A 22,512-nucleotide genomic window follows, 5' to 3' on the forward strand; every position below is an offset into this window, starting at 1 on the left:
TTATGCTGTTGGGATGCAAACATGTGGTGGCATGGGGGAGCGTTGGACTGAGCCATCGATGGTGTTGGGATAGCGGTCCAACGGCTGGTTTGCAGGGCCAACGGCTAGTGGAGCCTTGGGGCCTCTATTTAACTGGCTTGGCCGGCTTGGGGGCGACTCTCTTGGCAAATTGTAGTTGTGTGACACCCCAGAGCTGAGCAAAGCCTCTCCCACCCATCTCCTTCACTTGTGCATCATCTAAGGTAGATTTGGAGTGATCCAAATTGCTTTTGCATAGAGTTTGAACATCTAGTGGTACTTTGTGATCGTGTTCACCGAGGGATTTTTGTTTCTCTTGGTGGTTGCCGCCATCTAGACGGCTTGGAGCAACGGAGGATCGTTGAGCGGCTTTGGTGATTGTAGATGGCTCCGATCAAGATCATGAGGGGTCATTGTGCTTATTCCCCGTGGAAAATTTGCGAAAGACAACTCTTGTGGAATCGTGGCTAGGTGGAGTGCTCCTTTGAGTGGTACTTGGGGCGCCTGGTAGCGCGGGCTTGGCATTTGAGTCCAACTGGCGTGGGAACCATTAAGTTGAGACTTGCCACAACGTGGACGTAGGTTGTTGGCAATCAACCAAACCACAGGGATAAATCTTGGTCTTCACATAGTGATCATATTATCTCTTGCCCCGTTTCGGTTCGCAAAGCTATATCATTAGTACTTGTAGAGCTTTACTTGTTAGTGTGATAGTTTGTGTGTGCTAGCTAACTAGAGTAGAAGTAACTAGTGCAATTAGCTCTCTAGCCATTGCCTAAGGTTGCTATTGTTAGTGTTATTGTGTGAAATTAGTTTATAGACATAGCAACTAGACTTGTGTAGGCTTGCTTGTGGTTGTTGTGGATTAGTGACCACACAGATACAGCCATACAGGTAATAAGTGACAATGGTAAATGGTGTCATTGTTCGTTTGACTGATAAACCATGGCAGAAAGTATTATTGGCTGATTTGTTACGAGAATAGCTGGTAAGCTGCCCATTCCCACATGTACGCGCGCATTATTCACCTGCTGACGACACATGACATAAGCAGAAAGTTAGCACTGGGCAAATTGCACTGCGGCCTAGAACCTCGGATGAAAAAGGTCCTGCAGTTGGTGCACTGCAAAACTCCGCAGCTGCATTACTGCAACTGAAACCTCTCTGGCTGCAGTTGGTGCAACTGAAACCTCTCTAGCTACATTTATTTCTAACATTTTTTACAAAACTTATATATCTCTCTTAGGGTTGAAAGTGGTATGGATAATTCTCCGCTCTGATTCGCTCCGAATCCGAATTTTAAGAATATGGATAAATATTTTTAATATCCACGCGGATATGGATAATCCGAATCAGATTATAGGTGGATGCGGTGTAGGATATGGGATTGGTGAAATTTGACGGATATGAATTATCCGATAATTGAATGTGGATTATCCGACGCTTACAATGGGATAATCTGAATTTTAGGAGTCCAAGTGAAAAGAATATAAGTCAGCCTAGCCCATGACACAAACATGATTATATTGTAGCCCACAACAAAGCTCGTCCGATAAAAGAATTCTATCAAAGTGAAGGACTAGTACAACACAAAGAGTGAAGGCAAAGTTTTATCTAATTAAGAATATTTACTTATTTTACACACCTTTTTATACTCTTAAATTCAAACTGCTAACATGTATTAAATTTTTGAGATCTTAAATCAAAGTGGTGGATTGATGGTGATTATTTTTTGTTGCACAACTGCTTTATGACTTTAGTTAATGAATTGTTTCTCATCATAAAAAATAACACATAAGCACATATTATCCGACTTCAAAAAATTTGCTTCCACTCTAATACCGGTCCGAATCCGTACCATTTCCGTCATCTAAAAAATCCGTATTCATATCTGAATCCGCATGATATCCGATCCGCTTCGAATCCGATCAAGAAAAAAAGATTAGGATATGGGGAAGCTATTATCCGTTCCGATCCGATCCGTTTTTATCCCTAATCTCTCTTGTAATTTTATAAACAATAAGAGAGATAAAATTTATGAACAAATTTATTTTTACTTTATCAAATGAAGAAATGACCAAAATAAAGGTTGTAGATCTTGAGAAGTTATACAAAGTTATACAACTTTATAGTTAAAAACTTTTTGATTGAATTCATTTAGGGTTTTAAAATTCGATTTGAAATTTTTTCTTTGCCAAGTGTTTTATTGACACTCGGCCAAGAAGATCTTTGCCAAGTGCTAAAGAAACACTCGGCAAAGAGGCTTCTTTGTTGAGTGTCAAAAAAACTCTCGACAAAGATCTTCTTTGTCGAGTGTTTTTTTTTATACTCGGTAAAGAAGCCTCTTTGCCGAGTGTTTTTTTGCCAAGTGTTTTTTTGGCACTCGGCAAAGAGCTTCTTTGCCGAGTGGTAAAAAAATACTCAGCAAACCATTTGACACTCGGCAAAGAGCCAGATTCCGATAGTGTCTTACCCCATGCATTAAAAGAAGAACTAGCTTTGCCTGCTGGTGCACTAGTGATGAGTGATGACATCGATTAGTGCTCGGCTTGATGCTACTATATGTTTTGTCTACACAACATCTATTTACTTTATCAGCATTACTCCGTACACGCTGATAAGTTATGATAGAAAGTATCGTTGGCTAATTTGTTGTGAGCGAAAAATACTACTGAGTGATTGACAAATTCGGCTGATAAGCTCAAACGAATAGGCTACTAGTAGCCTACTTCTTCTCATGGATGGGGAAAGCTGCAGAGGATACTAATTCAAACAAGACATGATATCTGATAAATCTGTTTGCTTTTCATATGGACCATCTTTCAGTCAATGAATTATTTATCTATTAATTATATGTGCTTTTGTTAATCTGCGTTGCTACCTTGATCTACTTTTTCCGGCCTATGTCTTCCTTTTCTTGTTTATTTTCATCCATCTACAGTGATTTAGCTTACAAATGAAAAATGTCTACGTCCAAAAGAATACCACATGGCTTCCCTTTTAGAGTTGGGATTGATTAGAGCAGATGACATATTTGATTGTTCCTGAAGTAAATTCTCTGTATGTCATTTCTTTTTGTTACATGTTGTGTTGTTTTAGAAGAGAGGAAATCGTGTCTCGCAAAAAAAGGTGGAAAATCCTACATTCAACGTATCCACATTGTCGGTACAATCGTGTTTAAGAAGTAAACTTCTCTGGCTCTTCAATCTTGCCTCGGTGGTCGTGTCTTAGGTTTTCACTTGCAATTCTCAAGTAACAGTCATTTTTTCTCAGTTGCTTCCAAACAAGTTGGCTTTCATATCTACCACCTCCTGCGTAGTTATCACATCTTCTTTCTATGCTTATTTTCATCTCTGGATCAATAGTATCCCTAACTGGGAATGGAAAAAGCGTGCTTGCGAGGAAGAACAGGAAAACGAGTGGACAAACTATTCTATTCAAAGCGAGGAAACATTGGAGAAGGAAGCCAGCAGCATAAAGAAACACGTCAGTTTTGCCAAACCCTATAGTTCAACACTCCAAAGATCCTGACCAAGCCTCCGTGCTTGATCAAGTTTGGGGCCATATTCATCCCTCACCCAGCACTCTCATCAGAGTTCAATGGATCTCTTTGTTTATCATTCTTTCAGAGGTTTCAATTTCAATACTAGCAGCCATGCTATTCGCTCCAAGTTTGTTTTGCATGGATCTCCTGTTGCCGCGATTCTAGTGGAGATTTTTTTTTTGGAAGTTTTGAATTTTAAATTCCCAAATCTGTACGCACTGTTAGACCCATCTTTGCTCTCATTGCCTGGGCCCAAGGCCTTTTTTACTTCCACCAAAAAACCCAAAATTTTTCAAGATTCCCCGTCACATTGAATCTTTAGGCGCATGCATGAAGTATTAAATATAGATAAAAATAAAAACTAATTGCACAGTTTGGTCGGAATTGACGAGACGAATCTTTTGAGCCTAGTTAGTCCATGAGTGAACAATAATTACCACAAACAAACGAAAGTGCTACATACGTGTCGCAAAAATTTTCCCTTCCGGAACTAAACAAGGCCCAAGTTCATGCCCATTCGACTGCACGGGAAAAATTCGGTGCTTGCATTGGCTTGCTTCAATTATGGTACGTCCAGAAGATGTGCTTAACTAGAGCCCGACCCAATTTTGGTTTGGACGAAGAAACATCTTTTTTTGGAATATCTTCACGTACAGACACTATGGCAACCGTACTCGCCATCCATTTGGCAGTAAGTACCCACCCATTTAAGCAAACAAGTCTGTCGAGCACAAACTGACAAACCCATGGGAGAACTTGAAACAATCGATCCATGATATATGGTAGAATTCATAATAAGTGGATAAAACTTACAACACAGGAACATTTCCAAAGCTCAATCATACAACTTGCAGAATGAAAAATTAGGTCAAGATAATATGATGCTTCTGCTCATGCACAAGTGATGACCTGTGTTAGCACCTACGGTGTTACACAAACCCTCCCCGATTCTCGTTTGAAGACTCCTGAGAAGTTGAACTCTTCACATTCCCAAACTAATTAACAGTTGCGTAAGATTTTAAAGAAATCATCCTTATTTTTTTAAAATAAAATAATTAGATAATGCCGATGACAAATCCTGCCCGAGAGGATTTAACAATGCTATATTTTCAGTGGTAGGCGACGTCTCCATCGACAACGAGGCGTTGGTGGTGACTTTGTGAATCTCATAATCTGCTGGCTCTGACAGCGAGGCGCCGGTGATGACTTCGTGAATCTTGTGATATGTCGGCTAAGTATTTTAGAGGTGCTCCTAGGGTAGAGTTTACGTATGCGTGTTTACAGGGGTGAGTATTCGTACGTCGTGAGTGTCTTCGTTATACTGTGTAATTTAAAAAGAAGAAATCTTACATGAGATAAATATATAATAAGCAAGTTAGGTTCATGTTCACGGAGTTGTGTGCAAACAATTAGATGTATATCTGTATGTTTATAGAGACATGGATATATGATAGAATAGTTTTAGAACACCTAGAAAAGATCACAATACCTCCATGTCAACAGTCGGTATTTTCGATCATGTACATCTTTGTGATGGAAAACATATCAAAGTTATTATTTGTTTGTTAGTTTATATTAGTATAATGCCTCGATCGTGTAGGTGGGAATTCAATACTAATAAGCTAGTATGCCATATATTTTATTAAAACATTATCCTACGACATATATGCAGAATATGATGGAGAGAATAATGCACCTCGTGTAGCGTTCTGTTGTATGGTAGCTAGACGATACATATACTATTTTTTAGGGTGCAGATAAATGCTCCCGCCACCTCACCACTACCGTTCGAACTTATCCACTGAATATAACAGTTATTTAGTTTTTTTTTCATAACAAATCAACGAACGGTAATTCTATAGTTGTTCAGATAAGTAAACAATACTTGCCATTGGTCTCTTATTTAGTTTTTTTTCATAACAAATCAACGAACAGTAATTCTATAGTTGTTCAGATAAGTAAACAATACTTGCCATTGGTCTCTTATTTAGTTTTTTTTTCATAACAAATCAACGAACAATAATTCTATAGTTGTTCAGATAAGTAAACAATACTTGCCATTGGTCTCTTATTTAGTTTTTTTTTCATAACAAATCAATGAATAGTAATTCTATAGTTGTTCAGATAAGTAAACAATACTTGCCATTGGTCTCTTAGTTTATTTTAGCGGGAAAGAGAAACAGCATCACTTTAGAATAACGATCTAGATATATTCTCTCGTGAAATGTTTCGGATCAGGTTCTTTTATGAAATGTTTCAGATGATAGAATCAGAATCATTGAAGGCCTTATTTAGTTCTCAAATTTTTTTGGGTTGAAGTACTGTAGCATTTTCATTTTTATTTAACAAACATTGTCTAATTATAGAGTAATTGGTCTTAAAAGATTCATCTCGTAATTTACAGGTAAACTGTGCAATTAGTTTTTGTTTTTATTTATATTTAATGCTCCATACATGTGTCGTAAGATTCGATGTGACGGAGAGTCCATTCCGACAAAAAAAGTTTTTTTTTCATACCAAATCATATAAATAAAAATATGCTTTGAATTTTTTTGAACTTTTTGTTGGCGAACAACAACTTAAACGCAACCATAGCTTGCTGCATCTGGAAAGAATCATCGAACAAATATGACATGAGTAGGAAGAATGAGAATCACTTTAAAACCACGTTTTCACTGTTTTAGAATCTTAGGCGACACATTGAGGCCTTGTTCATCAAAAAAACCAAAAACTTTTTAAGCTTGTCACATCGAATCTTGCGGCATATGCATAGAACATTAAATATAGACGAAAATAAAAATTAATTCTATAATTTGCAAGTAAATCACGAGATAAATCTTTTAATCTTAGTTAGTCTATGATCGAATAATATTTGTCAAATAAAAATGAAAATGCTATAGTACCAAAATCCAAAATATTTTTAGAGCTAAACAACGCCTGAGAATTGTTCCAAACAGTTTGAAGCAGAAACATTTTGCTGATGTGCTGTTCTGGTCCGATCTTACCGATTCTCGTCAGAATCGGAAACGATTCTGTGTTCCAAATTCTTTTGATAGGATAGAAGATTTTGGTCAATTTACAAGCTTGTGTTCTTGGATTTTAATTTGGATAAACACGAAGGATTAATAATATAAGTAAGGTTTGTAATAAAATGATGCACGCTTTCCGTTTATATAGCAAATAAACAGTCGCATTTAATATTCTTGTGTTGTCTCCTCTGCACACATCGTCAGTAGTACAGTTCATTGTCAACAGTGTGGACACGGCTTCGCACAAAAAACAAAACTGTGGACACGGAAACAAGCTAGAGCTCAATGATTGTTCAGCACCCTGTATAAATCGGCCTCGGCTGCAGCGCCATGCCTCCTCACGATCAAAGAGAGTGCCCCCAAGACCTCGATCGAGCGAAATTCTCTTGAGTTCCGAAAGCAATGGAGGGCAAGGTAGAAGCAGTTCTGGCGGGCAAGAAGATGAGCAGCTTGCCGGCGGACGGCGGGGAAGAGGAGGACGCCATGGCCACGGCGTCGTCGTCGTCGGCATCCATCTTCGCCTTCCTCGCTCTTCCACTGTCGGTCCTGTGTCACGTCGCCTGCCTCTGCGCCGGCTACCTGGGCCGCGACGGCGGCCTGAAACCTTCTTCTCCTGCTCCGGCGCCATCGTCGTCGTTGTCGTCTTCCTCAACAGCTGCTGCCGCTTGTCGGCGAGGCGAGGTCGAGGCTGCTGCATCCATAGTAAGCACATTGAAGAACACATGCATCCTCGTGTTCGATTCGATTCGATCACATCTCGGCTAGACTCGTTATTTTCGTTTGCGTGCAAAAAAATGAATCGATGCACGATGGATTAATTCTGATTATTAATTAATTACGAATAACTCTCCCTGTAATGTAATGGTGTGGCGGCGCAGGAAGATTGCGCGGAGGTGGTGCTTGAGGAGGTGCGATCACGAGGGTTCACGCCTCCAAAGCCGCGTAGCGTTCCCAGGGAATCCAGAGTTGGCGCAGGTGGCGGAGTGCATCATTAGCTTCATCTGCAAAACGGATGCTGTTGAAGTCAAGAGTATTCAGCCTGCGCTTAAGATCAACAACAATTTTCATGTAATTTGAAATAAAAAAAGCAGAAAATATATATTGTTACTCCCTCCATCCAAAAAAGAGTGTCGTGTGGGTTTGTGTCTGTCAATTTTTTCTTAAATTTGACTATAATATAAGGAGAATGAGACTCTACGAGGAGTACACAATGGATTACAACACAGGACATGTTGCGCCGAGAAGGCGAGAGATATGTCATAGCCTAATGCCTTAGTGGGCCCTGAAGTGTTGGCACCAAAATGGACCAATAGTGTCGATATGAGCAGCACCTTAATATTGTAGCACATCGCAAAACCCGTCTAGATCTAGGATTGGGAAGAGCCAAAAAATAAGATTACTTATAATACAAGTCGAGTCATGTTGGGTCATTCCCATAAATTCAAAAGAAGTATCTATTGAGATTAAACAAGCACAATCTAGGGGAAACCTTAATGCTCTCTCCCCTCTCCTCTCTCTCAGCCGTTGGCATCCATGCCGTCTTCCTTGTGCCTAGACATCTGCAGCACCCTGCCGCCGCCCCATCCCTCTCTCTAGGTGCGGTCAACCCTAGCGCAGTCGTTCTTTCTCTCTAATCTGACCCCCAATCTCCTCAATTCTACCCCCAAATCAAGGATCATCACAAAATGTTCTCTTAAGTTTAAATATTAGAAATACATGTTTTTGTTTTTTTTATCACAACAGTTTCATGGCTACACCCGACAGTAATATCCATCCTATCAATCTGGTGTAGTGTGTGCAAGAAATAAGCCGTTTCAAACAGGTTTCGGTCTACTGCATAAATACCGGTGGGAACTCCAAACCTGGTACAAACAAAAATCACAAAGATGCAGAAATTTTTATAACTCTATGAATTTTTGACTAATATTTTAAAATATATGAACAAATCTTATCCAAGTGAAAAATCCAAATTATATTGATATATGGGCCTTGCAGTGGTACTCCCATTACCTTGTAGAGGTAAGATCCCAAAGAAATCGGCATTAATAATAGAAAAATAAAATAATTAAATAATGCTGATGATGAATCTTTCCTGAAATAAATATATAACCAAGTTAAGTTCATGTTCACGGAGTCATGTGCAAACAATAACTTGTATTCCATCAGTATGTGTAAAGAGACATGAAACGAAATATGCTTAGAAAAATTTGAACTTTTTGTTGGCGAACATCAACTTAAACACATTCTACTGTAACTTGTTGCATTTGGAAATAATTAATGAAAAATTATCATGTGAGCAAGAAGAATGAGAGCTCTCGAGAAAATTTTCGCTTATTGCTCCTGCACTTGTTTGTCAATTTTTCTTAAATTTAACTAGGTTTGTAGAAAATAATAGCATTTATATTTCTAAAGAAGTTCATTATGAAAATAGATCTAACGATTTATCTATTGATACTAGTTATGCATCATCAAAGTTGAAAAATATATGATCTCTCAAAAAGGCGAAAATGATACTTCTTCTGGGGCTTAGGGAATATAAAGATACATCAGGACGTTCGCTTAATAATCGAATCAAAAGCACCATTTACTAAGAACTTTGTCTAAGGCCTCATTGTATTCCCGCCCATTCACTATCTTTCAAGAAAGAATACGATTCTCGCTTTATGAGGAGCCAAACAGTTTTAAGTTTGATGAAATCTATAAAAAAGTAATATTTATAATATCAATTAAGCATCATTAAAATAATCACATAATGTATTGTAATATATAATTGGTGTCATAAATGTTAATAATATTTTATAAAAACTTAGTTAAATTTAAGCAAGTTTAACTTATTCTACATCTAGGTTCATATTTTTTTTTGGGACGGAGATATAGTATCGTTAAGGGGAGAAAAAAATATGTTCATATAAAACCTTACGCATGACGCAAACATCCAAAAAGAAGCATGTATGAAGTCAAATCTGGGACAGTCTGTCTTCGTCTGAAAGAGACGGATGGCAGCAATCTAAGGCCTTGTTTAGTTCCCAAAAGTGAAATGTTTTTGATACTGTAGCATTTTCGTTTGTTTGTGACAAATATTATCTAATCATGGACTAACTAGAATTAAAAAATATGTCTCGTGATTTACAGCTAAACTGTGTAATTAGTTTTTGTTTTCATCTATATTTAATGTTTCATGCATGTGCCATAAAATTCGATGTGACGAGGAATCTTGAAAACTTTTTAGTTTTCAGTGTGAACTAAACAAGGCCTAAAAAATGGATACATGTGCTCAGGCGACCCACGAGTTTGGTACGCGCATTTTTATCTAATCTGATTCAACGCTTCCGGTGCGTGTAGTTTGTTTTATCCCCAGTGCTCAACACTTCCACCAACCTTCTACATGCCTCGTTGGCCACCTATTGCTGCTTAAGCCTGCAATTTACAAAGTAGGATTTATTAATTGGCAGCATGTGCAGGAGAGACAGATATCATATATAGGCACTGACAGCACACTGTAGCCTGCGAAGGTCAGCTCCGACTCTAAGAGCAGGTACAATAATAGACTTATAGCAAAGCATGCTGATGTGGAGGAGAGAAGAAAAGAGAGAGATGATAGCTTGACTTTATGTAAGTACCAAGCTGGACATGGATACATATGTAGTAGTGGGTCCAAATAGCAAGTGTTGTGAAAAAGAATTGGAAAGATAAGATATTTTAGAGATAAGTATGAGACAACTTATTGTATAACTTGACTCTAATCACTTGGCTTATAGCCAAGCACTTGGCTCTATTATTGATGACCTTGCTCTAAAAACACAACTCCAGATCTTCAACTTCACTATGGAACAACTTTTACGGCAGATTCAGGATCCCAGTATGGAGAGAGTTGGAGCTAGGGAGTTCAAGATCTAGGAATTGTATGTTTTGGTGAAAATTACCACGTTTGTCCTTAGGAGGTACGTTGAACGTGAGAGATGTTTGATATATGTACCGTATGTTATCTATTAATATTGGTTGAATTTATCTTTATAATTAATTATTATTTTTATTTACAATGTAACAAAAAGTTATATGGACAATACACAACAGCATATGGTAGAGATATTGTCATGGACAATGATAATTATCTATTTCATGTGTTAGCGTTGGATGCTTCTGTACATTTATGCTTCTCCTCTTTGCTGCTGGCTTTGGTCTTCAGGTAACCTTAGCAAACATCAATTCTTCTTCTGGCTCTTGCTCAAAGCTAGATAGACTAAACACAAGGAACATGTTTACAAGAAAAAAAAGAAAGCTCTCGATGATTACATTGTGCCATTTGCAGCTTGGGCATTGAAGAAACAAGTTTCCATCTATTGTTTGAATGCCCCTTCAGAGCAATTCTTGTTGGATCAAGTGGATCAAGTGGTGCAATAGATGAAGGTCATGAGGCTAGTGGTGGTGATGACAAGGGAGGAGAGAATTGATGCATTATATTGTTGCTTCATGTTGGTGGTCTCAATGTTGTCATGAACTATGTAATATAGTGAACAATATCGTTCAAATTTTGAGTTAACTTATTTGAAAATTAGTCATTTGTACAAAGTCATAACATTGGTTCATTTACGTTCTATTAAATTCGTAGTAATGGAAGAAAAAAAATACAGAACTAGCTAGAGGCGCTAATTTATGAGGCTCCTACTGAACTTGAGCCTAGAAGATAGGAGCCTAGGGAAGCCTCCAAATCAAAACCAGCGGCTCCTGGGCTTATGATAGACATAATCTATAATGTAGGTTAAGCCAATGGATCAAAAACCAATCTATTATCTTCTTTTCTTTTACATTTCCCTTTTACTCTTTTTGCCATAATCTGTTACAAGCTCCCTATCTATTAGACAAAACTAGTAAATAGTAAAAGGGAGCATCATATCTCTTTTTTTTAAGGTCACCAGGGGGGGAGGCCCATTGGAATAGTTTACATTTGACATTGAGGAATACTACAAAAAGTAGGAAAGAAAAATTGCCAAGCCACGCATTTGGTATTCTGGCAAGCTCTCATGAACCTCATCTATGTCTGTCTAGCCATCTCGAAAAGTTGGCACCATTGATCCGCAACTCCTTTTTTCCGTCTCGGCATTCTAGCCCGCCACAGCAGCATAGCCGTGTTTCTGCACCCGACGAACACCTATGCCAGTGTTTTGAGCTCGTTCTGAAAGACTGCGGCGTTCCTGGCCTTCCATAGCTGCCAGCAGGCTAAGGCAACAAAGGTTGAGAACTCCTGAGTAGGGATTGTGCTTGTGGGAGTTAAGTTGTGTTAGAATTGACGTATAGAAATATGAAGTAAACGAAATCAATCACAGCGGAGACACACGATTTATATGGAAAACCCCTCCAATGCGAAGGGGAAAAACCACGGGCGCCAGCTAGCAACTCTTCTCACTATTTTCAAGTGTCGGGTTACAAGTTACAACACCGTGCGGTGGCTTACAAGAGAATGAAATATATTGTCATCTTGGTGGAACTCTATTCTGAGCAAATGACTATTCATAGCCTATGCATGCCATCCAACAATATTACTCCATGGCTGTGCGCAAGGAGTGTGACGAAGATCACACATCTCTCTTGAAGACCATGACCTTGCGAATGTCATGCAACCACATTTCTTTTGCCAACCATAGCCATACAATGTGCATGCAGTTCATTTATGCACATATGCTATTCATAGAGAAAGCATCACGTTGAATTTGGAACACTTCAACAAACTCCACCTTGAGACAAATTCATCTTGTATCATAAATCAATACCTTCATCTTAAACATAACAGAGAAAAATATTGCTGGCGCCAAATAGCCTCTTAGGCTAATCCACTAAACCAACTAAGCTTGAGCACAACTCAAACTTAGCAACAGGGACAGGTTTAGTCATCATATCAGCAGGATTATCATGAGTACTGATCTTGCATACCTTCAGCTTACCTTCTTCAATCACATCACGCACAAAATGATACTTGATATCTATGTGCTTAGTTCTCTCATGGAACATCTGATCTTTAGTGAGGTAAATTGCACTTTGACTATCACAATGCAAACTTATGCAAGATTCAACTCCACACAGCTCAACGTACAAACCTTTTAGCCAAATTAATTCTTTGCACGCTTCACAAATAGCCATATATTCTGCTTCAGTAGTAGACAAAGCAACAACAGACTGTAAAGTAGCCCTCCAACTCACAGCACAACTGCCAACAGTAAACACATAACCTGTAAGTGATCTTCGCCTGTCCAGATCAGCAGCATAATCTGAATCCACATAACCAATGAGACCCTTATGAAGGGTCGAGATGGCGGACTAGAGGGGGGGTGAATAGTCCTTTCTAAAAATTATTACGCCGGCTAACCGAAACAAATGCGGAATAAAACTATCGGTCTAGCCAAGACTACACCCCTCTATCTAAGTTCTCTAGCACCTTGTAAAAGATCTTAAACAAGCAAACAAGGTGCTACCTTAGCAAGAGCTCACCTAACCAAATCTAGAAGCAAGGTTACACAAACCTATGCAACTAGTACTTTGCAAACCGGGGGAGCTCCTACACAAACTAGTGAGGCAAAGCGCACAAAGCCTAAGCTCACTAGCAAGCTCAATAACAAGGCAACGAATGCCAAATTAGAGAGCGCAACTTACTTAGCTACACAAACTAAGCAAAGTGACTAACAAGGTTACACAAACCAAATTAGTCACGCAAGGGGAACTACTTCTAGCTACACAAGCAAGAAGGTAACTAGCAAGCTACACAAGCTTAACTAATTACAAAAGCAACTACACAAGCACAAGTATATAAAGAAAGTAAATACAAGCTCGTGTATAGCGAATGCAAACCACCGAGAAGAGTAGATAATGTTGACACGGTGATTTTTACCGAGGTTCACTTGGTTGCCACCAAGCTACGTCCTCGTTGTGGCGATACACCCACTTGATGGATCACGAGCTAATTGGCATTCCAAAGCCAAACCCTCAGCGGGTGCCGCACATCCACTCTCAAGATGGGGATCCTCCAAGCCACAAGCAATCCACTAGAGTTGCTCTTCGCGATCCCCGCGGGGTGAGCACCGTACCCCTCACAATCTCTTCTCCGGAGCACCGCACAATCTCCTTGCGTGCTTCGACGGAGTCACAAGCCACCAAGCCGTCTAGGAGGTGGCAACCTCCAAGAGTAACAAGCACCACTGGCTTGCAACACGAACACCTAGTGCCACTCGATGCAATCTCTCAATGCAACGCACTAGAATCGCTCACTCACACAATCGGATGATCACTATCAAGCATATGTGAGTTAGAGGCTTTACTAGCACTCCCCAAGCATGGACACTAAGTCCCAAGGGTGCTCAGCACTGGTCAAGGCCGGCCACAACTTCTATTTATAGCCCCAAGGGCTAAACTAGCTGTTACCCCTTCACTGGGCAAAACACGTGGGCACCGGACGCTCACAGGGAGCCACCGGACGCTCAACACCCAGCGTCCGGTGCTCAGCTGACCGCCACGTGTCACTAGCCGTTTGAAGTCGACCGTTGCCGCCAACGGCTACTTTGCGCTCGCGCCTGACACAGCACCACCAGACGCTCAACTAGTCCACACAGGACGTGTCCGGTGCACACCGGACCCGTGCGTAGAGAGCTCCGCAAACTCGCACGGTCACCGGACGCAAGCCACCGGACGCACCCTGAGCGTCCGGTGCTCACCGGACTCATGCGCAGAGAGGGTCGCCAAACAGCTCACACACCGGACGCTGAGCACCGGACTCTCTTCGGTGCGTCCAGTGCACACCTGCACCACAGACACCACACCGGACGCTCTGGACCAGCGTCCGGTGCCTCTGCACTCAGCGTCCGGTGAGTGTTTCGCGACTTCTCCAAATTTCCCACTGGCGCAATAGAAAATATACACTTAATTTTCTCAAAAGCGCCGAATTGGAACACTACCTCCTTTGTAAAGTGTGCCAACACCAACAAGTGTACACCACCATGTGCAAGTGTGTTAGCATTTTCACAAATATTTTCCCAAAGGAGTTAGCCTCTCAAACTTGCCACGCCACTCGATCCTAACACGTATGCAAAGTTAGATCGCTCAAGTGGCACTAGATGACCGATATGCAAACAAGTTTGCCCCTTTTGATAGTACGGCCATCTATCCTAAATCCGGTCATAAACTTCTCTACACACCTATGACCGGTGAAACGGAAATGCCCTAGGTTATACCTTTGCCTTGCGCATTCCATTCCATCTCCTCCAATGTTGATGCAACACATGCACCAACCAATCACCAAATGATATGATCCACTTCATATCATCACGTGACCGTATTGGTTCATCGATCTTCTCCACCTTGGTCGCATGACTCCATGTCATGTCTCATATGCAATGAGCTCCTCCATCATCACATCATCACCTGTGGACTAATCTCCTGTGTATCTCACATAAACACTATTAGTCCACCTAAGTTGTCACTCAATTACCAAAACCAAACAAGGACCTTTCACCTTATCAGTTCTTCCAAACTTCAAACTGGAATCTGCTGTGCCTCTGAGGTACCTGAAAATCCACTGAACTGCCCTCCAATGTTCTTTACCAGGATTAGACATATATCTGCTAACAAGACTCATAGCATATGATAAATCTGGACGAGAGCAAACCATGGCATACATCAAAGACCCAACAGCACTAGAATAAGGAACCCTTGACATGTAATCAGTCTCCGCATCTGTACTAGGACACTGAGCAGCTGACAACTTAAAGTGAGGTGCAATAGGGGTACTAACAGCCTTAGCATTCTGCATGTTGAAACGCTAAAGAACTTTCTTGATATAATTTTGTTGACTTAGAAATAGCAAACCAGATTTTCTGTCTCTACTAATTTCCATACCAAGAATTTTCTTAGCACTACCAAGATCTTTCATATCAAACGCACTACTCAATAACTTCTTTAACTTAGTGATTTCAATCTTACTCTTGGCAGCAATCAACATATCATCAACATATAACAACAAATATATAGGTGATCCATTAACATGCTTGATGTATACACAGCTATCATATTTAGATCTTTTAAAACTGTGTGACAACATAAATGAATCAAACCTCTTGTTCCACTGACGAGGGGACTGTTTCAAACCATACAAGGATCGCTTCAACTTGCATACATATTTCTCCTTGCCAGGCATTATGAACTCTTCCGGTTGGTCCATGTATATGTCCTCCTCAAGCTCTCCATGCAAAAACGCAGTCTTCACATCTAACTGCTCAAGCTCAAGATCATGTGAAGCAACAATACTTAGGAAAGTACGAATTGAACTATGTTTTACCACTAGAGAGAATACATCATTATAGTCAACACCCAGAATTTGACTATATCCTTTGGCTACTAACCTTGCCTTGTACTTTGGAGGCTCACTTGGAGATAAACCCTCCTTTCTCTTGAAGATCCATTTGCAGTTGATGGTCTTCTTTTTCTTAGGCAAAGGTACTACCTCCCATGTACTATTCTTCTCAAGAGACTGCATCTCCTCATGCATAGCAGAAATCCAATTCTCACTATCACCACAACAAACAGCCTCTTTGTAGGTTGCTGGCTCATGAACATTCTCCACTTATTCAGCACAACTCAAAGCATAGTAAGACAAATTACATTCTTCAATGAGACATTTGGGAGGTACAACTGTCCTTTTTGACTTGCGTTGAGCAACAGGTAAATCCTCCTCTTGCTGCAAAATAGGAGGAGTTTGCTGAACATCATCATGAGCATCATCATCAGCAACATCATTAGCATGGTCATCATGCTCATCAATAGGCTCCACCTGCACACCTGTATCATCATCAACATGCTCCACCTGCATGTGTATATCATCATCAACATGCTCCACCTGCATGCGCATACACTGCAGCTCTGTTTCTAGAACATGATCTGAGGGCAAACTGTCAGTAAACATCACATATTCGTTGAAAACAACACTTCTGCTCATATAAGTCTTTCCTGTATCAGGATTCCATAGTTTATAACCCTTGACTCCCGAGCTATAACCAAGAAAAAGACACTTAATAGCTCTAGGCTCTAATTTTCCATTATCAACATGAGCATAAGTAGTGCATCCAAAAACTTTCAACTGTGAATAATCTGCAGGTGTACCAGACCATACCTCAATTGGAGTTTTCTTATTAAGTGGAATAGAAGGCGACCTGTTTATCAAGTAACAGGCAGTATTTGCAGCTTCAACCTAAAACTACTTGCTCATCCTGGCATTAGACAGCATGCAACGGGCCTTAGATATGATGGTTCTGTTCATACGTTCAGCCACACCATTCTGTTGTGGAGTATGGGGTATGGTGTGATGCCGAACAATACCTTCCTGTCTGCAATAATCATTAAAGGCATGCGAACAAAATTCTCCACCATTATCAGTACGAAGCAATTTTACCTTCCTTTCAGTTTGCCTTTCTATCATTACTTTCCAGTTCTTAAAAGCATCAAAAGTATCATCTTTATGTTTCAGAAAATAAGGCCAAACCCTTCTAGAGTAATCATCAATAATTGTAAGCATGTAACGAGCACCACCATGTGAGGGCTTCTTAGAAGGACCCCACAAATCAGTATGAACATAATCAAGAGTACCTTTTGTGGTGTGAATCGAAGTGTTAAAGTGTACCCTTTTATGCTTTCCGAAAATACAATGCTCACAAAACTTCATGTTACTCGGAGTGCAGCCCTTCAACAAGTTTCTCTTCACCAATTCTGCCATACCAAGTTTACTCATATGTCCCAAACGCATATGCCAAAGGTTAGTCTTACTAGGTTCATCATTAGTAACAGCGGAAGCAATAGAATCAGAACCAGGTAAAGTACACCCTCTAAGGACATATAAATGTGCAGAATTCAGATCACCTTTTAGGCAAACAAGAGAACCTTTAGATACCTTTAGAACGCCATTTGAACCGGAATATTTGTAACCTTCTGCATCTAGCGTGCTCAATGAGATAAGATTTCTAGACATCCCTGGAATATACCTGACATTCTTCAGTGTGCGTGTCATGCCATCATCAGTCTTGATCTGAACTGATCCTATTCCCACGATCTCACATGGGTTATCATCTCCCATCCGCACAACATTCTCTTTCTGCACGGGCTCATATGAACTAAACCAATTTCTGTTAGTGCAAATATGAAATGAACATACGGAATCAAGAATCCATTCATCATGACTTGCAACACAACCAGCAAATACTACCAGACAATCTCCAGAATCATCATCAGAAGCAGCAGCAGCAGCAACAGAGACCTTACTAGCCGACTTGTTGTTTTTCTTCTCCTTATTCTTTAGTTTTCTGCAGTCCTCAACATTATGTTTTTTCAACTTGGAGTAAACACAGAATTTTTTATTACCAGGCGGCTTGGATTTTGAACGGCCTCTTCCATCGTAGCTCTTGTCACGACTGTCATTGGAGTATCTATGCTCAGATCTGCCTCTCACATGCAAAGCTTCGCCCTTGGAGGACGACGACCCGTCATACTGCACCATGCCTTTCATCTTCTCCCTAGACTAGAGAGCCTCATAAACTTCCTTTAGGGTTAGTTCATCACGGCTTAAAAGTATGTTAAAGCCCTAGTTTGGTTTTGGATAATTGATGAAACCCTAGTACTAACCTCTATACTAAGTGTGTGTAGACTTAATGAGGTTGGTACATGCCAAGTGATGGAGCAAGTGATGATCATGGTGATGATGGTGATGACCACAAGGTGATCAAGTGCTTGACTTGAAAAGAAGAAAGAGAAAAACAAAACCCTATGGAGATCAAGGCAAAGGTATTACTTAGGGTTTTGGTTTTGGTGATAAAGACACCATAGAGGGTGTGATCACATTTAGGATAGATAGCCGTACTATAAAGAGGGGAATTCTTTGGCTAAGCGGTTATCAAGTGCCACTAGGTGTCATTGTTCATGTGCATGCATTTAGAACCTAGTGAGCTAACTTAACTCCTTCGAAGAAAATGATTGTGAAAATGCTAACACACGTGCACTTGTTGGTTCACACGTTGTGGTATTGGCACACTTTGAGAAGGAGGTGGAGTTTGAAAGGTAGAGAGAGGATGGGTTCCTCTCTCCCTCCCCCCGAGCTTGCGAGGCGGGATTCGGCGCTTTTCGAGAAAATAAAGTGCATTTTTTCTATTGCGCCGGTGGGAAATTGGAGAAGTCGCGGGAGTGTTTCTCGCTGAGGAACACTCACCGGATGCTGGCTCAGAGGCACCGGACGCTGTGTCTGAGCGTCTGGTGTGCAGGCTGTCTGGCTCAGCTAGGGTTAGGCACCGGACGCCAGGCACCGGACGCAAGCTGGAGCGTCCGGTGGTCTGAGTCCGGTGTCCACGCGTTTTGCAAACCTCTCTGGGTGTGAGTCCGGTGAGCACCGGACGCTCAGGGTGTGTTCGGTGGCTAGCGTCCGGTGACCCTGCAAGTTTGCGGAGCTCTCTGCGCATGAGTCCGGTGTGCACCGGACGCGTGCTCTGCAGTTACCGTTAGACTCTGACACGCGGCTAACGTTTAAGCACCGGACGCTGATGTTGAGCGTCCGGTGCCCCTTTAAGAGCGTCCGATGACCCCGAGTTTTGCCCAATGAAGGAGCCAACGGCTCTATTTGTTTGAGGGGCTATTTTTACGTGTTTGGCCGGCTTGGGGCTTACACTCTTGGCATTCTAACATACTTAACATCCTTGTGAGCCTAAGCAAACTCCTCTCACTCATCTCCTTCATAGATTATACATCTTTGTGAGATTGGGAGTGATTCCAAGTGCATTTGCTTGAGTGATTGCATCTAGTGGCACTTGGGGATCGTTCTAGCTGCGGTTTTCTTGTTACTCTTGGTAGTTGCCGCCACCTAGATGGCTTGGAGCAGTGGAGGAGCTTTGGCACGAGTTGGTGATTGTTCGTGGCCATCTCCCGATGATTGTGAGAGGTTTGTGCCTACCTCGGCGGAGAGCCAAATGCAACATTAGTGGATTGCTCGTGTCATTGAGCTACCTCACTTGTGGGTAGGTTCTTGTGGTGTCCTAGTGAGGACGAGGTTCGTGCTACACCTCTTAGCCACCGAACCACCAAGTGTTGGTCGACACAACGGGGACGTAGCGTGCCGGCAAGCACGTGAACCTCGGGAGAAAAATCTTGTGTCTCCATTATGTTTGTTGATTAGATTTCTCCCGGTGATTGGACTTCATAATATTGTGATTAGTTCATCCCCTCTACGCGGCGGTATAAAGTTCAAACCATCTCTTTTACATTCCCGCAAACTAGAGTAGCTTACTTACTTGTATAGAAACTTTAGGTAGCTTTCTAGTGTAAGTAGTGACATAGCTCTTGTGTGTCTAGTGATTATATCAACTAGAATTATTGGATAGGTGGCTTGCAAACACCCCATTAGAGCTAGAGCAAAAAGCTTCGCTTTGTTATTTACTAACCTCTTGCTCTAGTGAGTTTGTAGAATTTTTAAATAGGCTATTCACCTCCCTCTAGCCATATTAGGACCTTTCAGTATGGTGTCACGGAAATTTGCATACGAATTTGGCAATGAACATAGAAGTAAAAGACCTAAGTCCTCATCATCATACTTCACCTCCATCGACACTAGATCAGCCATGATCTTCTTGAATTCGGCGATGTGGGTCATCACCGAATCCTCCTCCTTCATCTTTAGAGTGAACAGCTTCATCTTCATCTGCATCTTACTGGTTAAATCCTTGGACATACAGATCGATTCCAGTTTCAGCCATAGTTCTGTAGAAGTTTTCTCCTTCAAACACTCCTGCAAAATATCATTATGAAGATATAGCTGGATTAGTGCGAGCGCCTTCTGATCCTTGTGGGTCTCCTCAGGAGTCCACTCGGCCTTCCTCTTGCCGAAATTATCCAGCGCCTCATCATAGTCATGAGTCTGCGCCAGAATCTCCCGCATCTTGACTTGCCATAGCGAGAACCGCGTGTCGTAGTTCAACAGCGGAAGATCGAACTTCATCGACGTCGACATGAACCCTAACAGCAACCAAAGCTCCGATACCACTTGTTAGAATCGACGTATAGAAATATGAAGTAAACGAAATCAATCACAGCGGAGACACACGATTTACGTGGAAAACCCCTCCAATGCGAAGGGAAAAAACCACGGGCGCCAGCTAGCAACTCTTCTCACTATTTTCAAGTGTCGGGTTACAAGTTACAACACCGTGCGGTGGCTTACAAGAGAATGAAATATATTGTCATCTTGGTGGAACTCTATTCTGAGCAAATGACTATTCATAGCCTATGCATGCCATCCAACAATATTACTCCATGGCTGTGCGCAAGGAGTGTGACGAAGATCACGCATCTCTCTTGAAGACCATGACCTTGCGAATGTCATGCAACCACATTTCTTTTGCCAACCATAGCCATACAATGTGCATGCAATTCATTCATGCACATATGCTATTCATAGAGAAAGCATCACGTTGAATTTGGAACACTTCAACAAATTGTGGATGGAGTCAACAGGCATTCCGATTATTACCGGAACCCCAGTTTCTCCCAGAACTGCTTGCTGATTGTGCACCCACTGATTATGTGTTCTCTGCATACCTCGCAAACTGCAAGCATCATATCTCTCTCCTAGTACAAAACGGAGACATGCTAAAGATGGCTACTAACATGGGATGGGACAATGAGCATGACGACCTTCTATTAGCGGCCTACCTATTCAGCAAGTAGACACACACACACACACACACACTGTCCCGGTTCTCAAACACGTTACAGCTAATACAGCGAATCAGCAGAGGATGCCGATGGAGCATTATTCAGATGCTGGAAGCTCTGCAGAATGGCGGCGATCGTCATGGACTCATCATCAGCATCAGCCTCCTCCACCGTGAGCTGACATTCATAATCATCATCATCCACTGTTCCGCCGCCGCTACCGCCGGACAACGGCGAGGGCGGCGGCGCTGGCGATGGCACCGGAGCATCATCATAAGGCAGCAGCTCCGCCTGCCGCTGCAGTGCGGTGGCGTCCCGCGGGTAGTAGAAGTTGGTGCGCGCGGCGGCGGGGCCCGAGATGGAGATGGCAGAGAGGTCGTAGGCGACGGCGGCCTCCTCGGCGGTGTCGAAGGTTCCCAGCCAGTGGCGCTCCTTGGTGACCGGGTTGCGGATCTCCGCCGCGTACCGGCCCCACGGCCGCCGCCGCACGCCCAGGTACTCGCTCGACGCCCGCGTACGCCGCCTCCGCTGCTGATCCTGCACGCCCATTATTGCTGCCGCCACTGGCGCGTCCGCCATTGCCAGCTAGGCTTGTCGCTTCGCTTGTACCAACCAAAACCAATAAGGCCACGCAACGCCAAATGAAGTGAAGTGACTTGGGGCCACTCGCGCTCGCGCCATGGATTTTATACTGGAGGGGATGGTGGAGCTGCCGCTGGCCGGCCGGAGCGGATATGGAGTTGGCTAGCTCGTCGTCGCGCGTCGTGGGATGCATGGCGGACAGGCCAGGATGGCAGCTGGGAGCAAAGCGCGCGTTATATATTATTGCCCGTGTCGTCCGCTCGGCTTTTCTCCTCGTTTTCGTCGACATGATTGGGGGCCATGGTGACACCGCGAATCGAATCATGCGGCATTTGCATAGAGCATTAAATATAGATGAAAATAAAAACTAATTACACAGTTTGGTTATAAAATGGTGAGACGAATCTTTTAAATATAGTTATTATATGATTAGACAATATTTATCAAATAAAAATAGAAATGCTACGGTATCAAAATCCATTTTTTTTTGTCTAAACAAGGCCTCGGACGACAGACTGTTCCACATGTATTGCATTTTGCGCAGTTCATTCTGCTGGCCTCCTATATAAAAACTACTCCTTTTGTTCCCAATTTAGTACATTTTAGCTTTTTCTA

At 41.8% G+C, this 22,512-nt stretch overlaps 3 protein-coding genes across 3 annotated transcripts; 1 reads left to right on the plus strand and 2 right to left on the minus strand.

Annotated features, from left to right (window-relative positions):
• LOC110437168 lies at positions 6,814-7,797 on the plus strand. Its single transcript, XM_021465495.1, has 2 exons — positions 6,814-7,293; positions 7,470-7,797. The coding sequence occupies exons 1-2, from the start codon at positions 6,994-6,996 to the stop codon at positions 7,584-7,586; spliced, it is 417 nt and encodes a 138-aa protein (XP_021321170.1). The 5' UTR covers positions 6,814-6,993; the 3' UTR covers positions 7,587-7,797.
• Positions 18,004-20,926, minus strand: LOC110437160. Its single transcript, XM_021465486.1, has 2 exons — positions 20,123-20,926; positions 18,004-18,193 (listed from the first exon to the last, which is right to left on the minus strand). Exons 1-2 carry the CDS (start codon positions 20,609-20,611, stop codon positions 18,140-18,142), a joined length of 543 nt encoding a protein of 180 aa, XP_021321161.1. The 5' UTR covers positions 20,612-20,926; the 3' UTR covers positions 18,004-18,139.
• LOC8069668 (ethylene-responsive transcription factor LEP) lies at positions 21,056-22,303 on the minus strand. The gene has a single exon (XM_002445090.2). It carries the CDS (start codon positions 21,892-21,894, stop codon positions 21,376-21,378), a length of 519 nt encoding a protein of 172 aa, XP_002445135.2. The 5' UTR covers positions 21,895-22,303; the 3' UTR covers positions 21,056-21,375.

This window comes from Sorghum bicolor, chromosome 7, assembly GCF_000003195.3.
Source record: "Sorghum bicolor cultivar BTx623 chromosome 7, Sorghum_bicolor_NCBIv3, whole genome shotgun sequence".
Classification (NCBI taxonomy): domain Eukaryota; kingdom Viridiplantae; phylum Streptophyta; class Magnoliopsida; order Poales; family Poaceae; genus Sorghum; species Sorghum bicolor.